Source organism: Poecilia mexicana, unplaced genomic scaffold, assembly GCF_051168715.1.
Source record: "Poecilia mexicana isolate PSO_F unplaced genomic scaffold, ASM5116871v1 scaffold_11, whole genome shotgun sequence".
NCBI classification, from domain to species: Eukaryota; Metazoa; Chordata; class Actinopteri; order Cyprinodontiformes; family Poeciliidae; genus Poecilia; species Poecilia mexicana.
Window position 1 is genome coordinate 17,469,983 of NW_028263380.1, and position 17,147 is coordinate 17,487,129.

The 17,147-nt window shown below is 38.8% G+C and overlaps 1 protein-coding gene across 1 annotated transcript in view; it reads left to right on the top strand.

Moving 5' to 3' along the window:
* Positions 1–12,860, top strand: part of efna3a (ephrin-A3a) — a 91,061-nt gene extending 78,201 nt beyond the window's left edge. The window contains exons 4-5 of the mRNA XM_014987744.2: positions 201–278; positions 8,897–12,860. Of these exons, the coding sequence (XP_014843230.1) occupies positions 201–278; positions 8,897–9,015 (197 nt within the window). The 3' untranslated portion in view covers positions 9,016–12,860. The remainder of the gene's footprint in view (positions 1–200; positions 279–8,896) is intronic.
* Positions 12,861–17,147: the final 4,287 nt, after the last annotated feature.

Consider the following 17,147-nt stretch of genomic DNA (forward strand, 5'->3'; position numbering starts at 1 on the left):
ATTTCTTAACTGTTCCTCCAATCCACTTTAACTCCACCAAGCTGACCGATTAAAGTGCGCAGATTGATCATGCTGCAAATCTCACTTTTCTCTTTCTCTCTGTGTGTGTATGTGTGTGTATGTCTCTCCCATAATTGTTTTCTCCTCCGTTTTTCTTTTCCCTTCTCTCTCCATCTGTCTGTCTCTGCTGCGTTCCTCAGCCTCTCAGGCAGACGACGACTCCAGTCAAACTTCTCCCGACTACACAGTCAGGCCGAACATCAAAATACACAACATTGGTAAGTGGCTAGTCGACACAAAAACGAGAAAAAAATCCATACTGGCAGGTTGATATCCATCTCAGTTTGTGGAAAAATGTTGAGTTGTTGTTTATTTTCTTATTTGTGATTTGCTGAAGACGATCCATGAAAACATGAGGGGTTTTTTTTTGTTTTGTTTTTTTACAACTGCTTAGAGCTGGACTGCAACTCTTCACTCATATTTTCCAACATTGCTTCCATAAAACCTCTAAAATAATTGGAGTCAGATTCCTGCAGATATTTAAAATACTTGAAAATGCTCCTACTATGTAATGGTGTTTATTTTTATATGCTTTAATTCAGACAAAAGTGGTGGAACATCTTCCTAAATTGGTTTTTTGGGCTATTTAGGTCTTTTGATTTGCACACATTTTAATTAGAGGCTTTTGATATGGATGGTTGGCTCTCCACTCAGGGCACCATTCTCCCACGGGGCACCTGAGCACCTACTGAGTTTTATGTTGCTCATGTCCAGTCAGTCGAGTATGCGGCGCTCATTTGAGACTGGAGACACAGCAGTGAAGATGTCTACAAGACAAACCAACAGAAATGAAAGATTTTTACATGAAATGAAGGAGATTATGAGCATCCTCTTCATGAAACTGTCATGTCTTTGGTCAGAGGCTTGTTTAAATGTGTTGTATGCTGCAGGAGATCCTTTCTTCCCACAGCCATCATGTACAATAACTCTTCAATTAAATAAGCTACAACAACATTTAATTTCCCTTTGGGGTCAATAGGATATTTTTTAATTGAAATTTTAATTACCGATTTATATTTTAAACAAAATTCAAAAGCGATATCTTATTCATGAATTTTTCATAACATTAAAATTTGTCTCTGAATCACAGCACTATTTTACAATTTTTTTTTAAAATAATCTGAACAGTTGTTGGTAATCTTTTTCTAAAAATCTAAAATATTTAGGCTGTTCATACTTTAGTTGGATCATTCTGGAGTGAGCAGGGATTCACACACTGTTTTATTGTTTTATTTTTCATTTGCAGGTTGAGATAAATGTAACAAACCAGAATGCCAAAATAAATTCACCCTAAGCCAAAATATTCTACCAGACTACGTTTAGCCATCGTTTTTGCACTATAGATTTAGTGACCAAGTTTGGGTAAAGTGGTGCAGACATTATGATTGGAGTGTTGTGGAAAAGTTAGAGGATCATATAGGATCTTTCAGACTAATGTCACAAAATGTAACTACATTGTGTTTTTCCATTAACTGAGTATTATTACATGTCTAATTGTATTTGTTAATCAAAATGTTTCCTGAGAGGTGGAAACTTTGGCTTTAGAAACTCAGATTAAGTTTTTGCAGTCATTATTTGGGGTAAACAGACATTTATTGAATCAAGGTCGCATAGCGGCATACAGTAAGTCGACATTTCTGGAGTTATAGCCAGCAATCATTTATATTGGAGGTGTTAACATAATAATTGCAATAAATGATGGGGCTGGACTGAGCCAAACCTCTGAAACAGAATTAGCCTCATTGCTTGACCTTATTACACTGTTCATTTATCATTGTCATTGTAAGATTAATTATTTCCTCCATCAGCTGCATTAATCCAGTCAGAATGCGACACAAAATTTCATGACCTCACATTAACTTACATGAGAATGAGCCTAATGAGCAGCACAGCGAGGCATACAGAACGATTACTTAGGGACTATATGGAAGAAAATCTTTGCACGGTGATGCAAATGCCCCCAAAGAACCATTAAAATAAGTCGGGATGAGTTCATTGTTTGAATCCGTCAGGCCCAAAGGCACTAAGATCGACTGAGGTTATTTCAGAAAACCATTTCAGCTGCTTTTTCTTCCTACATACAAAAACTCCACAAAGAAAATTGAGGTCTTACAAGTAAACTAAAGGTTTGTGTTTACCTTAGGAGAGCAAATGTCAGAGAACAAGTGAGTTGTTCAGTCAAACGGTTACGTAAACCCTGTATTTTCCTTTGTCTTTTCCCATCACCACCTCAAACAAAAGCCTTTTGCTGGGAATCATTTACTACGCTTTTTTCTGGTCACTGTGGCAGTCTGTGACAAGGTCTGAGAGAATGTGACCCGCCTGAGATGGAAACCATGACCAACAGAGACCAACCAAAAAAAAAAAAAAAATGGAAGAAAGAAAAGAAAAGCTCGAGCCGAGAGAATACGAGGATTCACAGTTAAAGGGAGAAGAGGAAGTCGGCGAGATAAAAGATGACAGAGAGAAATGCAGCAGTAAAGCAAAACGGACAGACGAGGAACAAAAAATAAAACTGATAAGGGAGGTGAAGAAAAACAGAGTGTAGAGGGAAGGAAGGAACGTAGTAAAAGAGAAATTCAGTGGTGGACGACTTGCTCAGTGGTAACTCCGGCTCCAGCTTGCATAGAATTTAATATAAAACACACACACACACACACTCGCTGGCAGGAAATAATAAAATATGACAGCCTCCAGTGCTGTGATGCATTCTGTTGAATACATTTGGAGGAGGATACACATTGATGCACACGCACAGACTCTCACTCGCTTTACAACACGGCCCCCGGTGGCCCCACTGACCGCTGGACTCCCACTCTCTGATTCAGCCTCAGGTCCAGACCAGCCCACAGACTGGCGCAGCATCAACGTTTCTCCATCGCATATGTTTGCCCTTCTGCCATCTTTTTTTTTCTTAAATTATCTAACCTTCTGCGTCACATTTTCCTTATTTAACTCAGCGTTTTAAGGATAACACTGCTCTGTTACCAGGGTACGATCTCTGCGTTCTGCTTGTATGATAACACGAGGCTTATTTCTAGCAAATTATGCTAAACTAACTGGGGGAGTTTCAATCATCACTCCAAATGGAGACACTCAGGATGGAGTATATGGTGGTTACGTTTTAACACTGGTAATATGTCCCAGATTTAAAAGTTTTAGTTCAGCTTCTTTGCAGATTTTTACATGCAGAAAACCATGAAAGGGGAAAACAAGCAAAAGTTAAATGCATCCTCTGCAGAGAGAAATTTCACAGTCAGCCTAACTAACCTGGGCGAGAAAAGTAAGGGAGAACAACTAACTACTACTCAGACAGTCCGCTGTAAACATTCATCACACTTAATCAGTCGTTTCTCCAGAAACTAGGGCCATTTGCAGTCTGCATGAGAGCAGCACTTACAAATCACTTTCAGGAACAAGGCCACTATTTGTTTTCCGTCTGTCATCTTGTCTAATTTGCTCGCTGTTGCCCTATTAAGAAAGAATTTCCACATCTCTGCAATTAATGTTGCTTGGTCCAGTGCACAGCGCAACCCACCGAAATGATTGATGAACTATGAAGTAATTGGATTTGCTATTTTACTCTCTGCAACTCAATTCTTTTGGCTTGTTTACGATGCTATTTATGAATAGGGGCAGTGTGTTATTGCTGATCATCTTACAGACGAGAAAGCAGCAGTGATTCTTTATTGTTGATTTAATTATCTACAGTGTTCCTCTTTCAGTTTAATCTATTTTTATCACATTGGAATTATCCCCAAGCAAACTTTTATATCGGATAAAGACAAACTGTGAGAAAAATGTTTTCAATTGTTGATGTAGTTTGTTAAGGAAAAACCAATCTACTAACTGCGTTAAATCTTGAAAGAGAAAAACGCGGCTCTGGAAAAAGTCAGTTGAAAACCTCCTGGTTGTTCCACCAAATATTGGTTTCTGAACTCTTTCTGAGTTAAAACATTAGTATCGTTGTTTCTAAATGAATATGAACTTGTTTTCTTTGCATTATTTGAGGTCTGGAAGCGCTGCATCTTTTTTGTAATTTTGACCATTTTTCATTTTCTGCTAATAAGTACTAAATAAGTGCTTGAAACTTCAGAGGCATGTTGTCAGTAGTTCATAGGACAATGTTCATTTTTCTCAAATATAGACCTATAAAAAGTAAAATCAGAGAAACTGATCATTTAAAGTGGTCTCTTATTTATTTTTTATTTTTTAGTTCAGTTTTATTCGCCAAACTCAGGCCTAATTTCTCACATTTAGTGTCAATGAATCACCTAAATAGCATTTGTATAACAACATGAAGTAGCTACTCCGGTTATCTCTGATATTAAATTATGTTTGAGGATCATCTAAGTGTGACTAAACAAGCAAAGAAGAAGTAACACTTTCACAGCTCTTGTTTTTGTTTTCCTAAAGCATCTTGTCTCTTCGTCTATTCGTTCATCTGCTACAAACCTTCCACAAGCAACAAGTGGCTTGTGATTTGATGAAAATGGGCAGTTTAGCCCTGTCAGCCTACTAATGTGCAGAATTTCTCAAAAAGTGTAAAAAAAAAAAAAGGATTGAATCCGTCTTTATCTCTAAACTCTGTGAACCCTGCAGCGGTGGCGCTCCGCCTCTGCTGTTGTAACAGCCAAATAATAGACATGTGGTCTCTGAACTGAATAAACCAAGTGTCTAAGTGTCACAGATTGCAATAACAATAAAATAAATAGACTGCGGTCTCAACAATGCACTGACCAAGCACTCAGTCATTCTGAAAGCCTGTTTAAAATCCACAGCTTAATCAAAGTCTTTCTGAAATGAAACAATAAGCTTTTGGCTGAACTTCTTGAATGTGGGTGTTATTTGAAATAAAAAAAAAAAAATCAGGAGTAACTGAAAGTAGTTAACTCTCAGAGATACTGTGTATTTTATCCCCATCCAGATGTAGATGTGCGTCTCTTCATGCTGTTTTGTGGCTCGCTGTAAATCCACCATTACTGCAGCGTCGTTGGCAGGAAGATTTATCCACCCAGACAACCTTTCCCCACCTATCGACAGTCCGGAGTTGATGCTTCTCATCTCGCCGGAAACGCCTCGGGTGTTTTTTCTGTGGACACAGGAGCCGTTCTGCCAGCCTCCCGTTGTGCTGTTGGGCCTCGCGGAGGCAAAAATGCAGCCGGAAATTGATTCCTGGATCCTAAATTTGGACCGTGGAGACAGGTGCCATACTGGAGACCTTTGATAAGTTGCAGCAGCCCTGAGGCGTTCGGCCTCCCCCACAGTCGTCTTCAGTTGCAAGATTTCTTGAAAGACGAGGGTTTTAGACGAGATGTTTACTCTGCAGTGTGTCCAAGTTACTGGAGCCTGTAAACAAGCTTCTAAGAGCTAGTTTGGATGTTTTGTACGAACATGCTTCGACCTGTAATAATTCATTACGTATTTGGTTTTTTTGACTGAAATCAGATCCCATTAGGACTGCAAAGGACTTGAGTTTTTGAACACAATGAGATTTGTGTTTTTAGTGGCACTGCGTTCTTTGAAGTCATGATGTTGCACTGAGATTTCTCTTTTACAATACCATTACACAGTGGCACTTGATTAACCAATGACTAGTCATTGAAGATGTCGTGACAGATACTAGACATTTCAAAATAAGTTAACTAATAACACTATTTACAATAACACAACATTTTATTAAACGTTTTACGCTTTTCAGCCACACAGTGAGAGCTATTTTGAAAGAATTTTTACCTCTCTTGGACTGACAGGCAAAATTTTCTGTTGGACTTTGGTCTTGGGATTGGGAGGTCAATAGAAAAAGGCTGATTTATTGTTACTGTCGAACTATTTGTGTGTCGATTTGGCCAAATGTTTTTAGATTATTGTCTTGCAGAAAGATCCATACGCAATTAATATTTAGTTTTCTGACAGAGGTCATCAAATATTTAAACTGCCCATTATTCCAGATAAAGTACCTGATACCATGTCAGGGTTTCCAGGATGTTTGGAAAGGGGCTCACCGCACCAACATGTAAATTTGACATGTTTTTCCTGCTGTTCGTCCTATTTACCACGAACCCACCTGGTATATTTTCTACTTTGTCTCATCTGAGCCGGAGTAGAGTTCAGAAAACCTTTTATGTCGCTAGCACAGAAAAGGATCTACTTAGTTTGGTATATAGATGGATCAAATGGTTGCTATGGCGATCAGGAGACTCCAAGCTGCCACTTCTTGCTGCAGTTTTTGCAGAAATCTTTTTAGCTCCCTTAACATCTGGCTCAATCTGCAAGATGCAAGATATCTTTCTGTTTTAAAGAACGGCTAAGAGACGCTGGCTTCTGCATCATTTAATAAACCCCAGGAGACATGAACACAGTATTAACTCAAAAAATAAAGCATAAAGAAAGAACAAAATCATTTATTTTGGGGATAACGTTTTGACCAGAGGGCGTTCCATGTCAGGCCGGTTATCTTCTGCAGGGACCAAATGTTCTTCTGGTTCTGCGGATGTACGTCACGCCTCCAGAGCATCCCTGATGTGACCTGTAGACTTCACCCGAGGCTGTGCTGCTTTGGATTCCCTGTCCAGCTTTCACATAGCGATGTCACGATAGATGATGTTGCTGTGGATTCACGTAAATATCAGTGTTGGACGTAAAGACAGACGCATGTTGTTCTTTAGGAACAAAAGAGAAATCTACGTCAAACCCGTTTATCTCAGTTTTCCAGGCAGCCTGGTTGTTGTTCCTGCTTATCGCTCATCATCTTGCATGTTTTTACTCGCAGACTGACAGATGCTGAAAAACAGTTTGTTTGGTTGAACTTTTATAACATCAGTGTGGCAAAATGAATCTGGTTCTGGTTTAGATCAGCAGAAATTGGATTTTTTTTTGTTGTTATTTTGAGTTGATCCGATCAGCAATTTTATCCTTGCATTTTTCCAAGAATAAAAACTAGAACACTGGGTGAAATACAATGCTTTTTTTTTTTTTTTTACAATTTAAAACATTTTCTTTTCTTACATCACAGAGTATTACATAAACATTGATTGAATAATCTTACCTCGCGTACTGTAATCGTAATTTTCCATAACAGTGGGATTATATTAAAGGTGATGATGGGATTATAATGTAAGCTATTTGTCTGTCTGTACAACTTGTTCTACTCTCTGAACACAGAGGATTTATCTGGCACAGGTATATTGATTTTATCACAGGTTGCATGTACGACATTTGATCTGGCAGCGTTTGGATGCTGTCCAACAATTTATGTTGAGATCTATGGTTACCTGGGTTGCAATTTCTGGGAACAACAACACTAGCTCTGCATTAGAAAGCAGAGCACTGCATGTTAAAGTTAACCTTAATAATTCAAGTTGTAGTTGTAGAAGTCGTATAAATACCAGCTCCTCATCTAAGTAAACCCAACAAATTAAATATGTTTTGATGTGCTTCACTAAAGCTGACATCATCTATGAGCTTACATTTGTTTTTTAAAATAAAACATATTTGCTTTCCTTCTTTTATAGTGCTGTGAAAGAAAAATACCCTCTTATTAATATTACTTATTTAGCTTCAAACAGTGATTATTCATTTATAAAGGGGTTAAATCTGTCCAAACCAACCTGGACCAATGTAAATAAGTAATTGGCCTCTAAACCTTCCAATTGGTAACAGCAACTACCATCTAGTAATACACAGCTCTGGAAAAACAAAGAGCCCACTGCACTGAACTGCATTGAAAACCTCACAGTTATTCCATCAAATACTGATTCCTGAACTCTTAATGAGTTAAAACATTTGTACTGTTGTTTCTAAATAATTATAAACTTGTTTTCTTTGCATTATTAGAGATCTGAAAGCACTGCATCTGTTTTTCTGCAAATAAATACTAAACGTTTGCTCGGAATTTCAGAGACAAGTTGTCAGTAGTTCATAGAATAAAAGAACAATGTTCATTTTACTAAAACATATACCTACATAAAGTAAAATCAGAGAAACTGGTTATCTTGCAGTGGTCTCTTCATTTCTTCCGGAGCTGTATATCACATTGATTTTATTTTGACCAACTCTTTTTTGCTGAATTGTTTCAGTTCAGCTACATTGGACTTTTTTAAGGTCATGCTAGAGCTTCTCAATCCAATTCAAGTATTGTAGATTATCTTTGATGTAAAATGTTATCTAATCTGAAACTTTGAAATGTGTCAAAAAGTGAAAACATAAGCAATCATCTAAAGTAATTTTGTGTTCGGTAAGTGGTTTGTTTTTGCACGTTGTGTTGTGTTCAATAATTGAGCAACATTTATCTCAGGTTTATCTAACGACCTGTGATGGTTTAATCAGCTCTGTCTTGTTTGTTTGCCTTATGTTGTAGAGATAATGGGAAGGATTAGTTAGGAAATGAGCATGATGAGCCTGCAATCCACTTTTACTGAATATTCCTAAACACGTTCCCCGAGCTCTTTCTCCGTCTTTCCCCTCCAGCTAATGTTCTGTTGTGTCAAATCAATGCTAAGGCCATAGTAATTTGATTTGATTGAAATCCCTCGAGGACAAAAACATCATTAGCCTGAAAAAAGTAACACATAAAAAAAAAACACACATCAAATACGACTTTGTTTTTTTAATTTCCTCTCCCACAGGGAAAGGCCATATGTAGCTGATGATAATTGGTAGTTTGTTGATAATCGCTTCATGCCTCTTTCCCTGCATATGTGAAAGCCCGATTTGCATGCGTCGTTCGGCGATTTTAAATTGATTAATTTATAATACAGCAATATTTCATCCTGGCTTTTTCCCCTCCGGTTTTGCTTATTTTATTTATTTTTTCTCTATGCTTTTTGTTTTCCAGATGAATTTAACCCTGAAGTTCCCAAGCTGGAGAAGAGCGTGAGTGGCAGCAGCCCGTCGCGTGATCGCCTCCTCCTCACCGTGGCAACGATGCTCGTGCTGGCCGTCCTGTTGTCCTAGCGACCGTCGCAGGGAGCTTGTTGGGCCGTCTTTTCCAAAGGGCTTTGTATCCCTACAAGTTTTTTTTTTTTTTTCTTTTGTGAAGATGTGATAGCTAAACGAAGAAAAGTCAAAGACAAAGAAAAAAGAAGCGAGGCCTTTTTGCTGTCATATTTACACCTGCATCACATGAAAACTACAATATTTCATGCAGGTGTGGCGACCACATGGAGATTACAACCGATATTAAGAATCCAATTTTTCTCGTGCTGCTCTCATTGGATGCAGATGAGAGATTTTTTTGTAGCATGATAGAAAACAGAAAATCTGAAGCATAACTCTCATCGGATGATGAAAGGAAGGTTTTTGTGTTGGCTTTGAAGAAGATGACAACTTTAAACTCGAGAGTGGATTTTTTTTTTTTAAGGCTTTGCTGCATCAAACCGAACTTTGATGTGGTAAAAAAAAAAAGACAAGATGGACTTTGGAAACTGTAACAAGGCCTTTATATGATTAGTGAGTAATCAAAACGACTGTCATTGTCCTGGACATTGTAGAATGTTTTCATACTGGTGTGTGGTAGCTGCTGGTGATAAAAGCCCAGGGAAAAGGGTGAGAATTTATAAGAATATCCAAGGGCTTTTCAGTAATCCATTTTCTCCAGACATCAAATATGCTCTGGCTTTGTGATAGGCACAGATTCAAAGCCTGCTTTTCTTCGAAGGGTACCGAGTGCCCCTCAGAACTAGTCTTTTGTCTGCATTTCCTGCCTTCGCACTGTAACAACCCGAGAAAAATACAGACCCTGGACTAGTAATTTGACGGCACTTAGACGCACTAGATGTGGCATAGACGTGTGTTTTGTTCCGCCGCATTTACCTCCAGCAATGGGCTTAGAAAAGTTCCAGATGTCAAATCTTTAAAAAAAAAAAAAAAAATAGATGAAAAAAAATGAGGGGGCTGGGGGGAGTCTCCTTGCAGCAATCAGCACCGCCTCTAATTTGCAATTGTTCAGAAACTGTCAGCAGCAACTTGCCCTCTTTTCACTCCCAGATTACCTGTTTTTTTTTTGGTTTTTTTCCCCTCCACTTCAGGGGCTGGCAGCCAATCAGGGCTGATAGCCACTGCAGCAGTCCCAGTTACCACGGAGACGACCCCATACAGTCGCCAAAGTGCGGCAGGTGCCTGAGGAGAAATTATGCTTAGAATCTCAATCTGTAGTCATGGAAGAATAGACCCAGCATGAGCATCCGGATCATACGGCGTATTGTGAGAGCCATTTTTATGGAAACAACAAAGTTTTGCTCCCAAGTTTTTTAGATAACGCTGTATGAACCATGGTGCTAGCATCACAAAGCTCTTAAAGTAATTGAAGAAATATTCTAACCTAAATGATATGAAGATATTTTCTAGATGGTATTGTTATCCCTGACAGATGTAGTACTAATCGTTATTACCAACTTGTTTCCTCTGACTGGAACTAAAACTAACACAATGAAGTGGCCCAGTCAGTTTTCTGACTTGAATCTCATAGAGAATCTTTGGAGGAAACTAAAGATTAGGGTGATGGAAATGTCGCCTTCACACCTTCATTAAGTTGGAACTCAACCCAAAGATTAATCATCAAATTACATGTGTAAACATGCGAAAAGCTGGCAAAGCTGGCACTGATGAGTTAAGTTACAGTATTTTCTGCATCCGATCTTTTTTTATATGTAAAGCATCCAAGGCGCATTGAGCAAAACAAAACAGTCAGATAAGTCAGGCGTCTCTTACTCTGCGATGCTCCTGACCGCTGTACCTGTAATGTAATGTAACTAAAACATTTTGACAGATCACCATGAGCGCCGTGTACCACATAAAATCGCTTTGAGGTCAGTAAGCACAACCAGAATTAATCCATACTAATTCACTAGAGGGCGCTGTTTTACTCCAGCACAATGTATATAAGACCCTTAGGATTGATAGGGGCACAGTTGATTTTTAAAATAAATTTAAAGGCTTTTAAGTGCTCCTTTTAGTCCAGAAAATATGGCACTAATTTTCCATTTTCTATACCTTCTTATCCTTATCGCTGGGCGGGGGGTTGCTGCCATCTCCAGTAGGAACTGGGCAAGCGGTGGGTTGCTCCATCCATCACTATGGCATGGTGCCATAATTAGAACTATTACACACCCAGTGGTGACTACATACTTGTCACAGGAGGTTATCTCTACCCCAAAGCCAACTACTGATCTGATTCTTGATAGGTCGGCATGGTAACCGAGAGGCCAGTGCCAGTAGAGAAGGAGACTTCTCACTTAAGCTAGCTTTGAATAGGCTTGTGACTAGTATACCTAGGATGGTCTCCTGCGTCTCGTACTTTTTTTTCTTTAAGGAAAACTTTATCTAAAAAACTAGTTGATTGCTTGGTTTCTGATGCCTGCCTATCATAAATCAGACCAGTAGCTGGATATGGTCACCTGTGATGATGGGAGTAACCACCACTGGGTGGGAAATGGTCTTAATGTTGGCACTAAAACTGCACCATACATCACAGGGCAACGGAAGCTGTGCAAGACCAGGATTTGAACCCAGGACCTTTTTGCTTTAAGGGAACAATTAAATCAACTTTTCCACCATGCAGCCTCCTACTGCTGCTCCTGCTGCAACTACAAACCATTGTTAAAATTGTTAACCTTCTTTTTTACAATGGTATTTTGACAAATGGATTATGAGCTCCAAGTCTTTAAGTTTGGAAAACTTCCTTCCCATAACTGACCACAGACTCTCTGTCAGATTCCACTTCATTAACATTATTTCTAGTAAAAAAAAAAAAAAAATGCAAAAATGATTTAATTGTAAACTTTAGTGTTTCATCCCGAACTCAAACTTTTGTTGCTTTCCAAGGAGAACTCACAATATGGCGGATGTGGTAGTGACATCGAGGCCAATGCAGCGTCTGCTCTCCGGTTTCTGAAGCTAATTGTGGCACCGTCTTGATTAAAAAAAAAACAAAAATCAAAAGAAAAATAAAATGTGTGAATGTGAAACTTATGAGAAGTTCTTTTATACTGCGTAGGCAAACCTTAATCAAATTACAATGTTGTGCGTTTTTATTTATTTACTTTTAAAATGCTCTTATTTTGACATTAAAGTGTATTTATCTACATAATTTATTAATGTGCATTCTTAGGCCTTTGCTCAATAAGCTATCGTACCATTTTTTATCATTTTTCTCAAAACTATTGGATTTGTACTGCAGTATTTTGCTTGTTTAGACAAATAGATGTAATTCAGCCGGTCACAGACAGTTCTTGGTGAATGATTCAGTGCAAGCATACACTCCGTTAGCTGATTCTTGTGCAAAAAGATGCAGCTGATAATATTGCTGAGAAGCATGTCATAAACCAACTGGGAATGCACAGACAGAACTGGTGTCGTTTGAGCCTGCACTGTAATGTAAATTTATAAATACATGCAGGGTTCCAGAATGTGTATGAGTGTTTTAGCGTGTGTGTGTGTTTTTTTTTTTCCTATGTGTGTGTGTCTGCGTGCGTGGGAGTGAAAGGGAGGATGTATGTAGGTGGAACGTGTTTGTCCGCGCTTTTAAAGTACGTGGCATTTAGAAAATTTCGTACCCGTTAGCGGAGTCATTTGTAGGATCTGAATATGCAAGCGTGTCTGAGGGAGAATGCGCTTTTCAGTCTATGTTGGTTTATGTTTAAAGGGTGCGGGAGGGAGGGAAGGGGCTCGAGATGCCGGCAAAAGCATTTACTTTTACTGAAGACAACCACAAGATGTGTTTACGTTTGACAAGAATGAATAAACTGTAAATTAAACCAAGAATGATCAAAATGATGCCAATTAAAATCTTTTTGCAAACTTGTTTTAGAGGGTTTATTTGTCTGTCTGCAAAGACTATGTTGTCTCTGTGCAAACATTACCTGAAAGTGAAGTTAGCAACACTATAGTATAGAATAGAATAGAGTTAATTTGGACTGTAGTTCTTTTTATGGACTTATTTACATTAATCTCACTTAATTCTTTTGGTTTAGAGATAACTTACTTTTTTGTGCTCAATTAACTGAAAAATTTCAACTTAAATCTTCAAGTTAAAGGAACTTTTTACTTTCAATGCTGGGTTCGTATCCTACGTCTGACCAACTCAATATATATCGTGACATCCAACTCAATTAAGTTTTTATAAATTAATGCATTAAGTGTGTTTAGCAGTGATAAATTTAAGTTACTCTTACTCAAATCATTTAGTTTACTTCAAATAAGAAGGAATCTAATAAAATCTCGTTTTTACCAGGATTTTAGATGGCCTTTATTTGAGAGTAGATAGACAGGAAAGTGCCAGGAATCGAACCTGCAACAGAATAATGTCTCCTCATGTGGGTTGTGCTCTACCCCTGCGCCACCACAGCACCCTGGTTAGTATCGGATCTGTCCCTGGTGAAGCTTCCTTCATGGAATCAGACGTGGGATACGAACGCAACGTTGAACTTCATTGTTTCAAGTAAAATCAAAGTAAAATGTGTGACTTTTTCATTAATCCAACACAAAAAAGTCAGTTGTCATCATTAAACCAAAAGAATAAAGTGAGATTAATCCACAACATGAACTAGAACACAAATACACTTTTTATAGTGCAGCTGAGAAACAACTATTTAAAAACAAGTTAGATTTTCCCCTGGTTCTGCAGATCTTTGTCTTTTTCTCATAAACTCTGTTTTTAGACGCACCGAGGTAAAAGCACTTATGTTGGGCCTGAATGATCAGTTTTTTCTAGTAGCCCGTCTTTAGAGGCTCTCACTTCAGTTTAACGAACAGCCTGCCATGAAACATAATCACAGCATGGAGTGGAGGCAGAACCAGCGCTCCACATTTCTCCACTCTGTCACTCCGAAAGAAGAAAAAGAAGAAAAAAGAAGAAAAAAACACCTGCAAGCCATTCATGTCCCTGCAGATTTGCCACTCCACGTCGCTCTCCTTTCTCCCCCTCACCCTTGTCGGCTTCTTTCTGATCTCCTACACACCACAGAAAGGAGGTGACAAAGTGAGGGACACGTCTCAGATGCTCTAATGTCCATGTCAAAAAGGGACAAAAGGGGGCAGAGGAGATTTTTACTTTGATGTAGCACACAAGACCCAGAATCAGGAAGTGGAACAGATTCAATGGAGTGTTTGTGTGCTTCCAATTGTTGGGTTGGTCATATATAGATAGCGTGCCAGTTACAATAACCTATACACAGTGAGTCTGTTTCACAGATTGCAACTTTCTATTTGCTCTGACGTTTGTTCATTTTCTCCGACAGACTGATAATTGCAGGGGAGTTCAGCTTACAGTCCCTAAACGTTTTAAAAAATCTGGATTTGCACGTAAATTGACAGCATGAAACAGTTTAAGTGTTTTAGCTGCTGCTCCTGTGCATGAGCTGACAGCGTATTGCATGGTGGAGTCTGTGCATATTGTGGATGAGATAATTTAGAACATTTGCTTTATATTTTGTTGCCTGCAAGGAGCTTACAGAGCCGTCATAAACAGCTTTAATTCCAGCCTGGAAAACCAGACAGTTAAGTTTTGACTGAAGTAAATAAGAGACCTAAAGAGGAAAGCTATCATTTCGAAGGGCATCTCTAACAAATGGGTGTAGAAAGTGAGTTTAAAGAGCCATATTACAAATAATGTAAGTGAAACATGATCGGCTTTTATCACAATTATTTGCTCTGGAATCAGTGAAGAAGAATCCGGAGAGAAATGTTTGAATCAGGGAAGCTGAGCAAAAGTTTGCTCCGCACTTTTCAAGTTTTAAACTAGTAAAAAAATAAATAGCGCATATCATTTCCTTTCCTGTTTGCAATTATGTAATATCTGTGTTAACCTATCGGACGTAATCCTAATAAATTCCATTAAATCTTCAGAGAATGTAACCAAAAAATGTTTTAAGGGCTGCGAGTAACATTCCCAGGTATCCAACGAGCCTTCGATCCAGACTTACAAAGGAGGACATTCCATTAGCATGAGAAGATGACCTCTCTCTCCTGTTTGAAGACACATTATCATTTTCTGAATCATTTATTGTGAGATAAGCCATCTGCGGCTCGGGGCAGGTCTGCGCTGTTAAGGAGAAATTCCCTTGACGAGCTCCGCCGTCTGGCTGCAGCAGCAGAACAGATGCCTCCTCCTTAGAGAACATGTTATAACTCAGGACGTCACTGAGACAATCACTGAAAATAACGTCACATTCAAGGACTTGGTTGCAAGCTCTCATTTCAAAGATAGGAGCCGTAAAACTGGATAGTGGCTCATTCAAGAAACAGATGTCACAGGCAGAAGACTACTTTATTCCCACTTTTTCATCTCACTCAGCCTCTGAGTTTTGCCTTTTCTGCACTCAGTTAATGGAAGTAAACACATGACTCAGTCCCCTGTTTGAAGCCCTCCAGTACATCAGTCAAATATCCAATAAAAGGGCTAATCTGACTCCATTAACTGATAAGCAGAGTAAACTCAGGACATATCCTGCATCGGCTGTCACCTTCAGGTCCAACATCAACATTTTAATGGGAATCAATTCCAGGATATGGCACTTCAAATATCATATCTAACTTCCGTAGGTCATTACTTGGTTATTTTTGATTAAATCGATATGCTCCGTTGTCCACTTTTTGGTTCATGGATCATTTTAAAGCAGCTAAAAGCAATGTCAACACATAACCGATTTTATCAGGTAGATCTGTCCAACTATTCATAAACACAAATAGCAAATCAGCAAATAGTATAACTTCAACGTCATTCCTTTAGGCCTCCAGATGAAGTTGAAACCGAGCCTCAGAAAGGAGATTTAATCAACTTAGCCTGAGTTTTGGTGCCAAACGAGATCGTTTGAGTATTTTGGAAGCTGCTGATCAACTGGGATTTTACAAGCCATCATTCAGGTTTTTTGAAAACGGTTCAAAAGTGGGGGAAACACTCAATGAGCACACAATGAAAAAACCCTGTTGATCTCAGGGGAGAATGGAGTGATTGGTGTAAGATGATAGAGAAGGAACAGGAGCTCAAATGACCACTTATTGCGTCCAAGGAAGCAGATGAAGCACAGTTTCCAGTAACAATATTAGAAAAAGGCTGACGAGTCCAAATTTCAGCTGCAGCGTCCAGATGACCCACATGGTGATTTTGGCAGTACTGGTATCTTGAAGTCCTGGCTTTGAATACTTATACATTCAGTTTGCTTTAGCCTGGCGATTCTCATCTCCATTCAATGCTCGGTTTAGTATTTCTCCCATTGAGCTTTATTTCTCTGGCCGAAGGAGGAGTTATGAACGATAATGTTGACTTTCTGCGCTATTACTGCAAATATAAATATTGATTTAACATTAAAAGCCATCTTCTTTGGCTTGGCGCTTCTCTCTTCGCAGTGGAGGACAGTTGTTTACGGCGCAGGCAGTTTCCGGTAAGTTTCATAGCGTCAAACTAGCACATTATATACCGTATATCACAGCTAAACTTTAGTGATGGGGTAGATTTACACACCTCAGTTGATTCTTGTCACATGATATCTGCTTTCCCCACCCAAAGCTTGCTTATTTCTGGACAGGGTTACAGACGGTTCTGGTCTACCTAAAAATAATGCGCAAAATGAATCCTGGGTTTTCACACCTAAGGGAAATTCACAATCTCTTATTAATGTGCAGGTTTTTACATCGTTGGAGAAAACTGGAGTACCAGGAGGATGCATGTGTGCAAACTTCACACAGGAAGTACTACAGCTGGGATTTGAACCAAGGAGCTTCTTGCTATAAGGAGACAGTACTAATTGATGTTCCACAGTTCTACTGTCTTTAAAAATAGTAATTTCAAACACCTTGCATACATCTGCATATCCAAATTTGGCATGTTTTTGTGAAGAATGTGTACAGGCCATGGTAATCAGACCACTATGGCTACATCATAAAGTTCATTAACAGGGTAGAAGTGACACAAACACAGGCTGAGAGTAGCTATCTTCCTAACTTCCTGTCTTTTTTCCTACACACTCCTCTTCTGGTGTCATTTTCTTGCTAAGCTTGTCTTTGTCCGCTCGTCTCTTCGTCCTGTATTTGTGCAGATCTTAAGCATTTCTGTTCTGTTTTTTGAAAACAGCACATTTCTGTGGATGTGT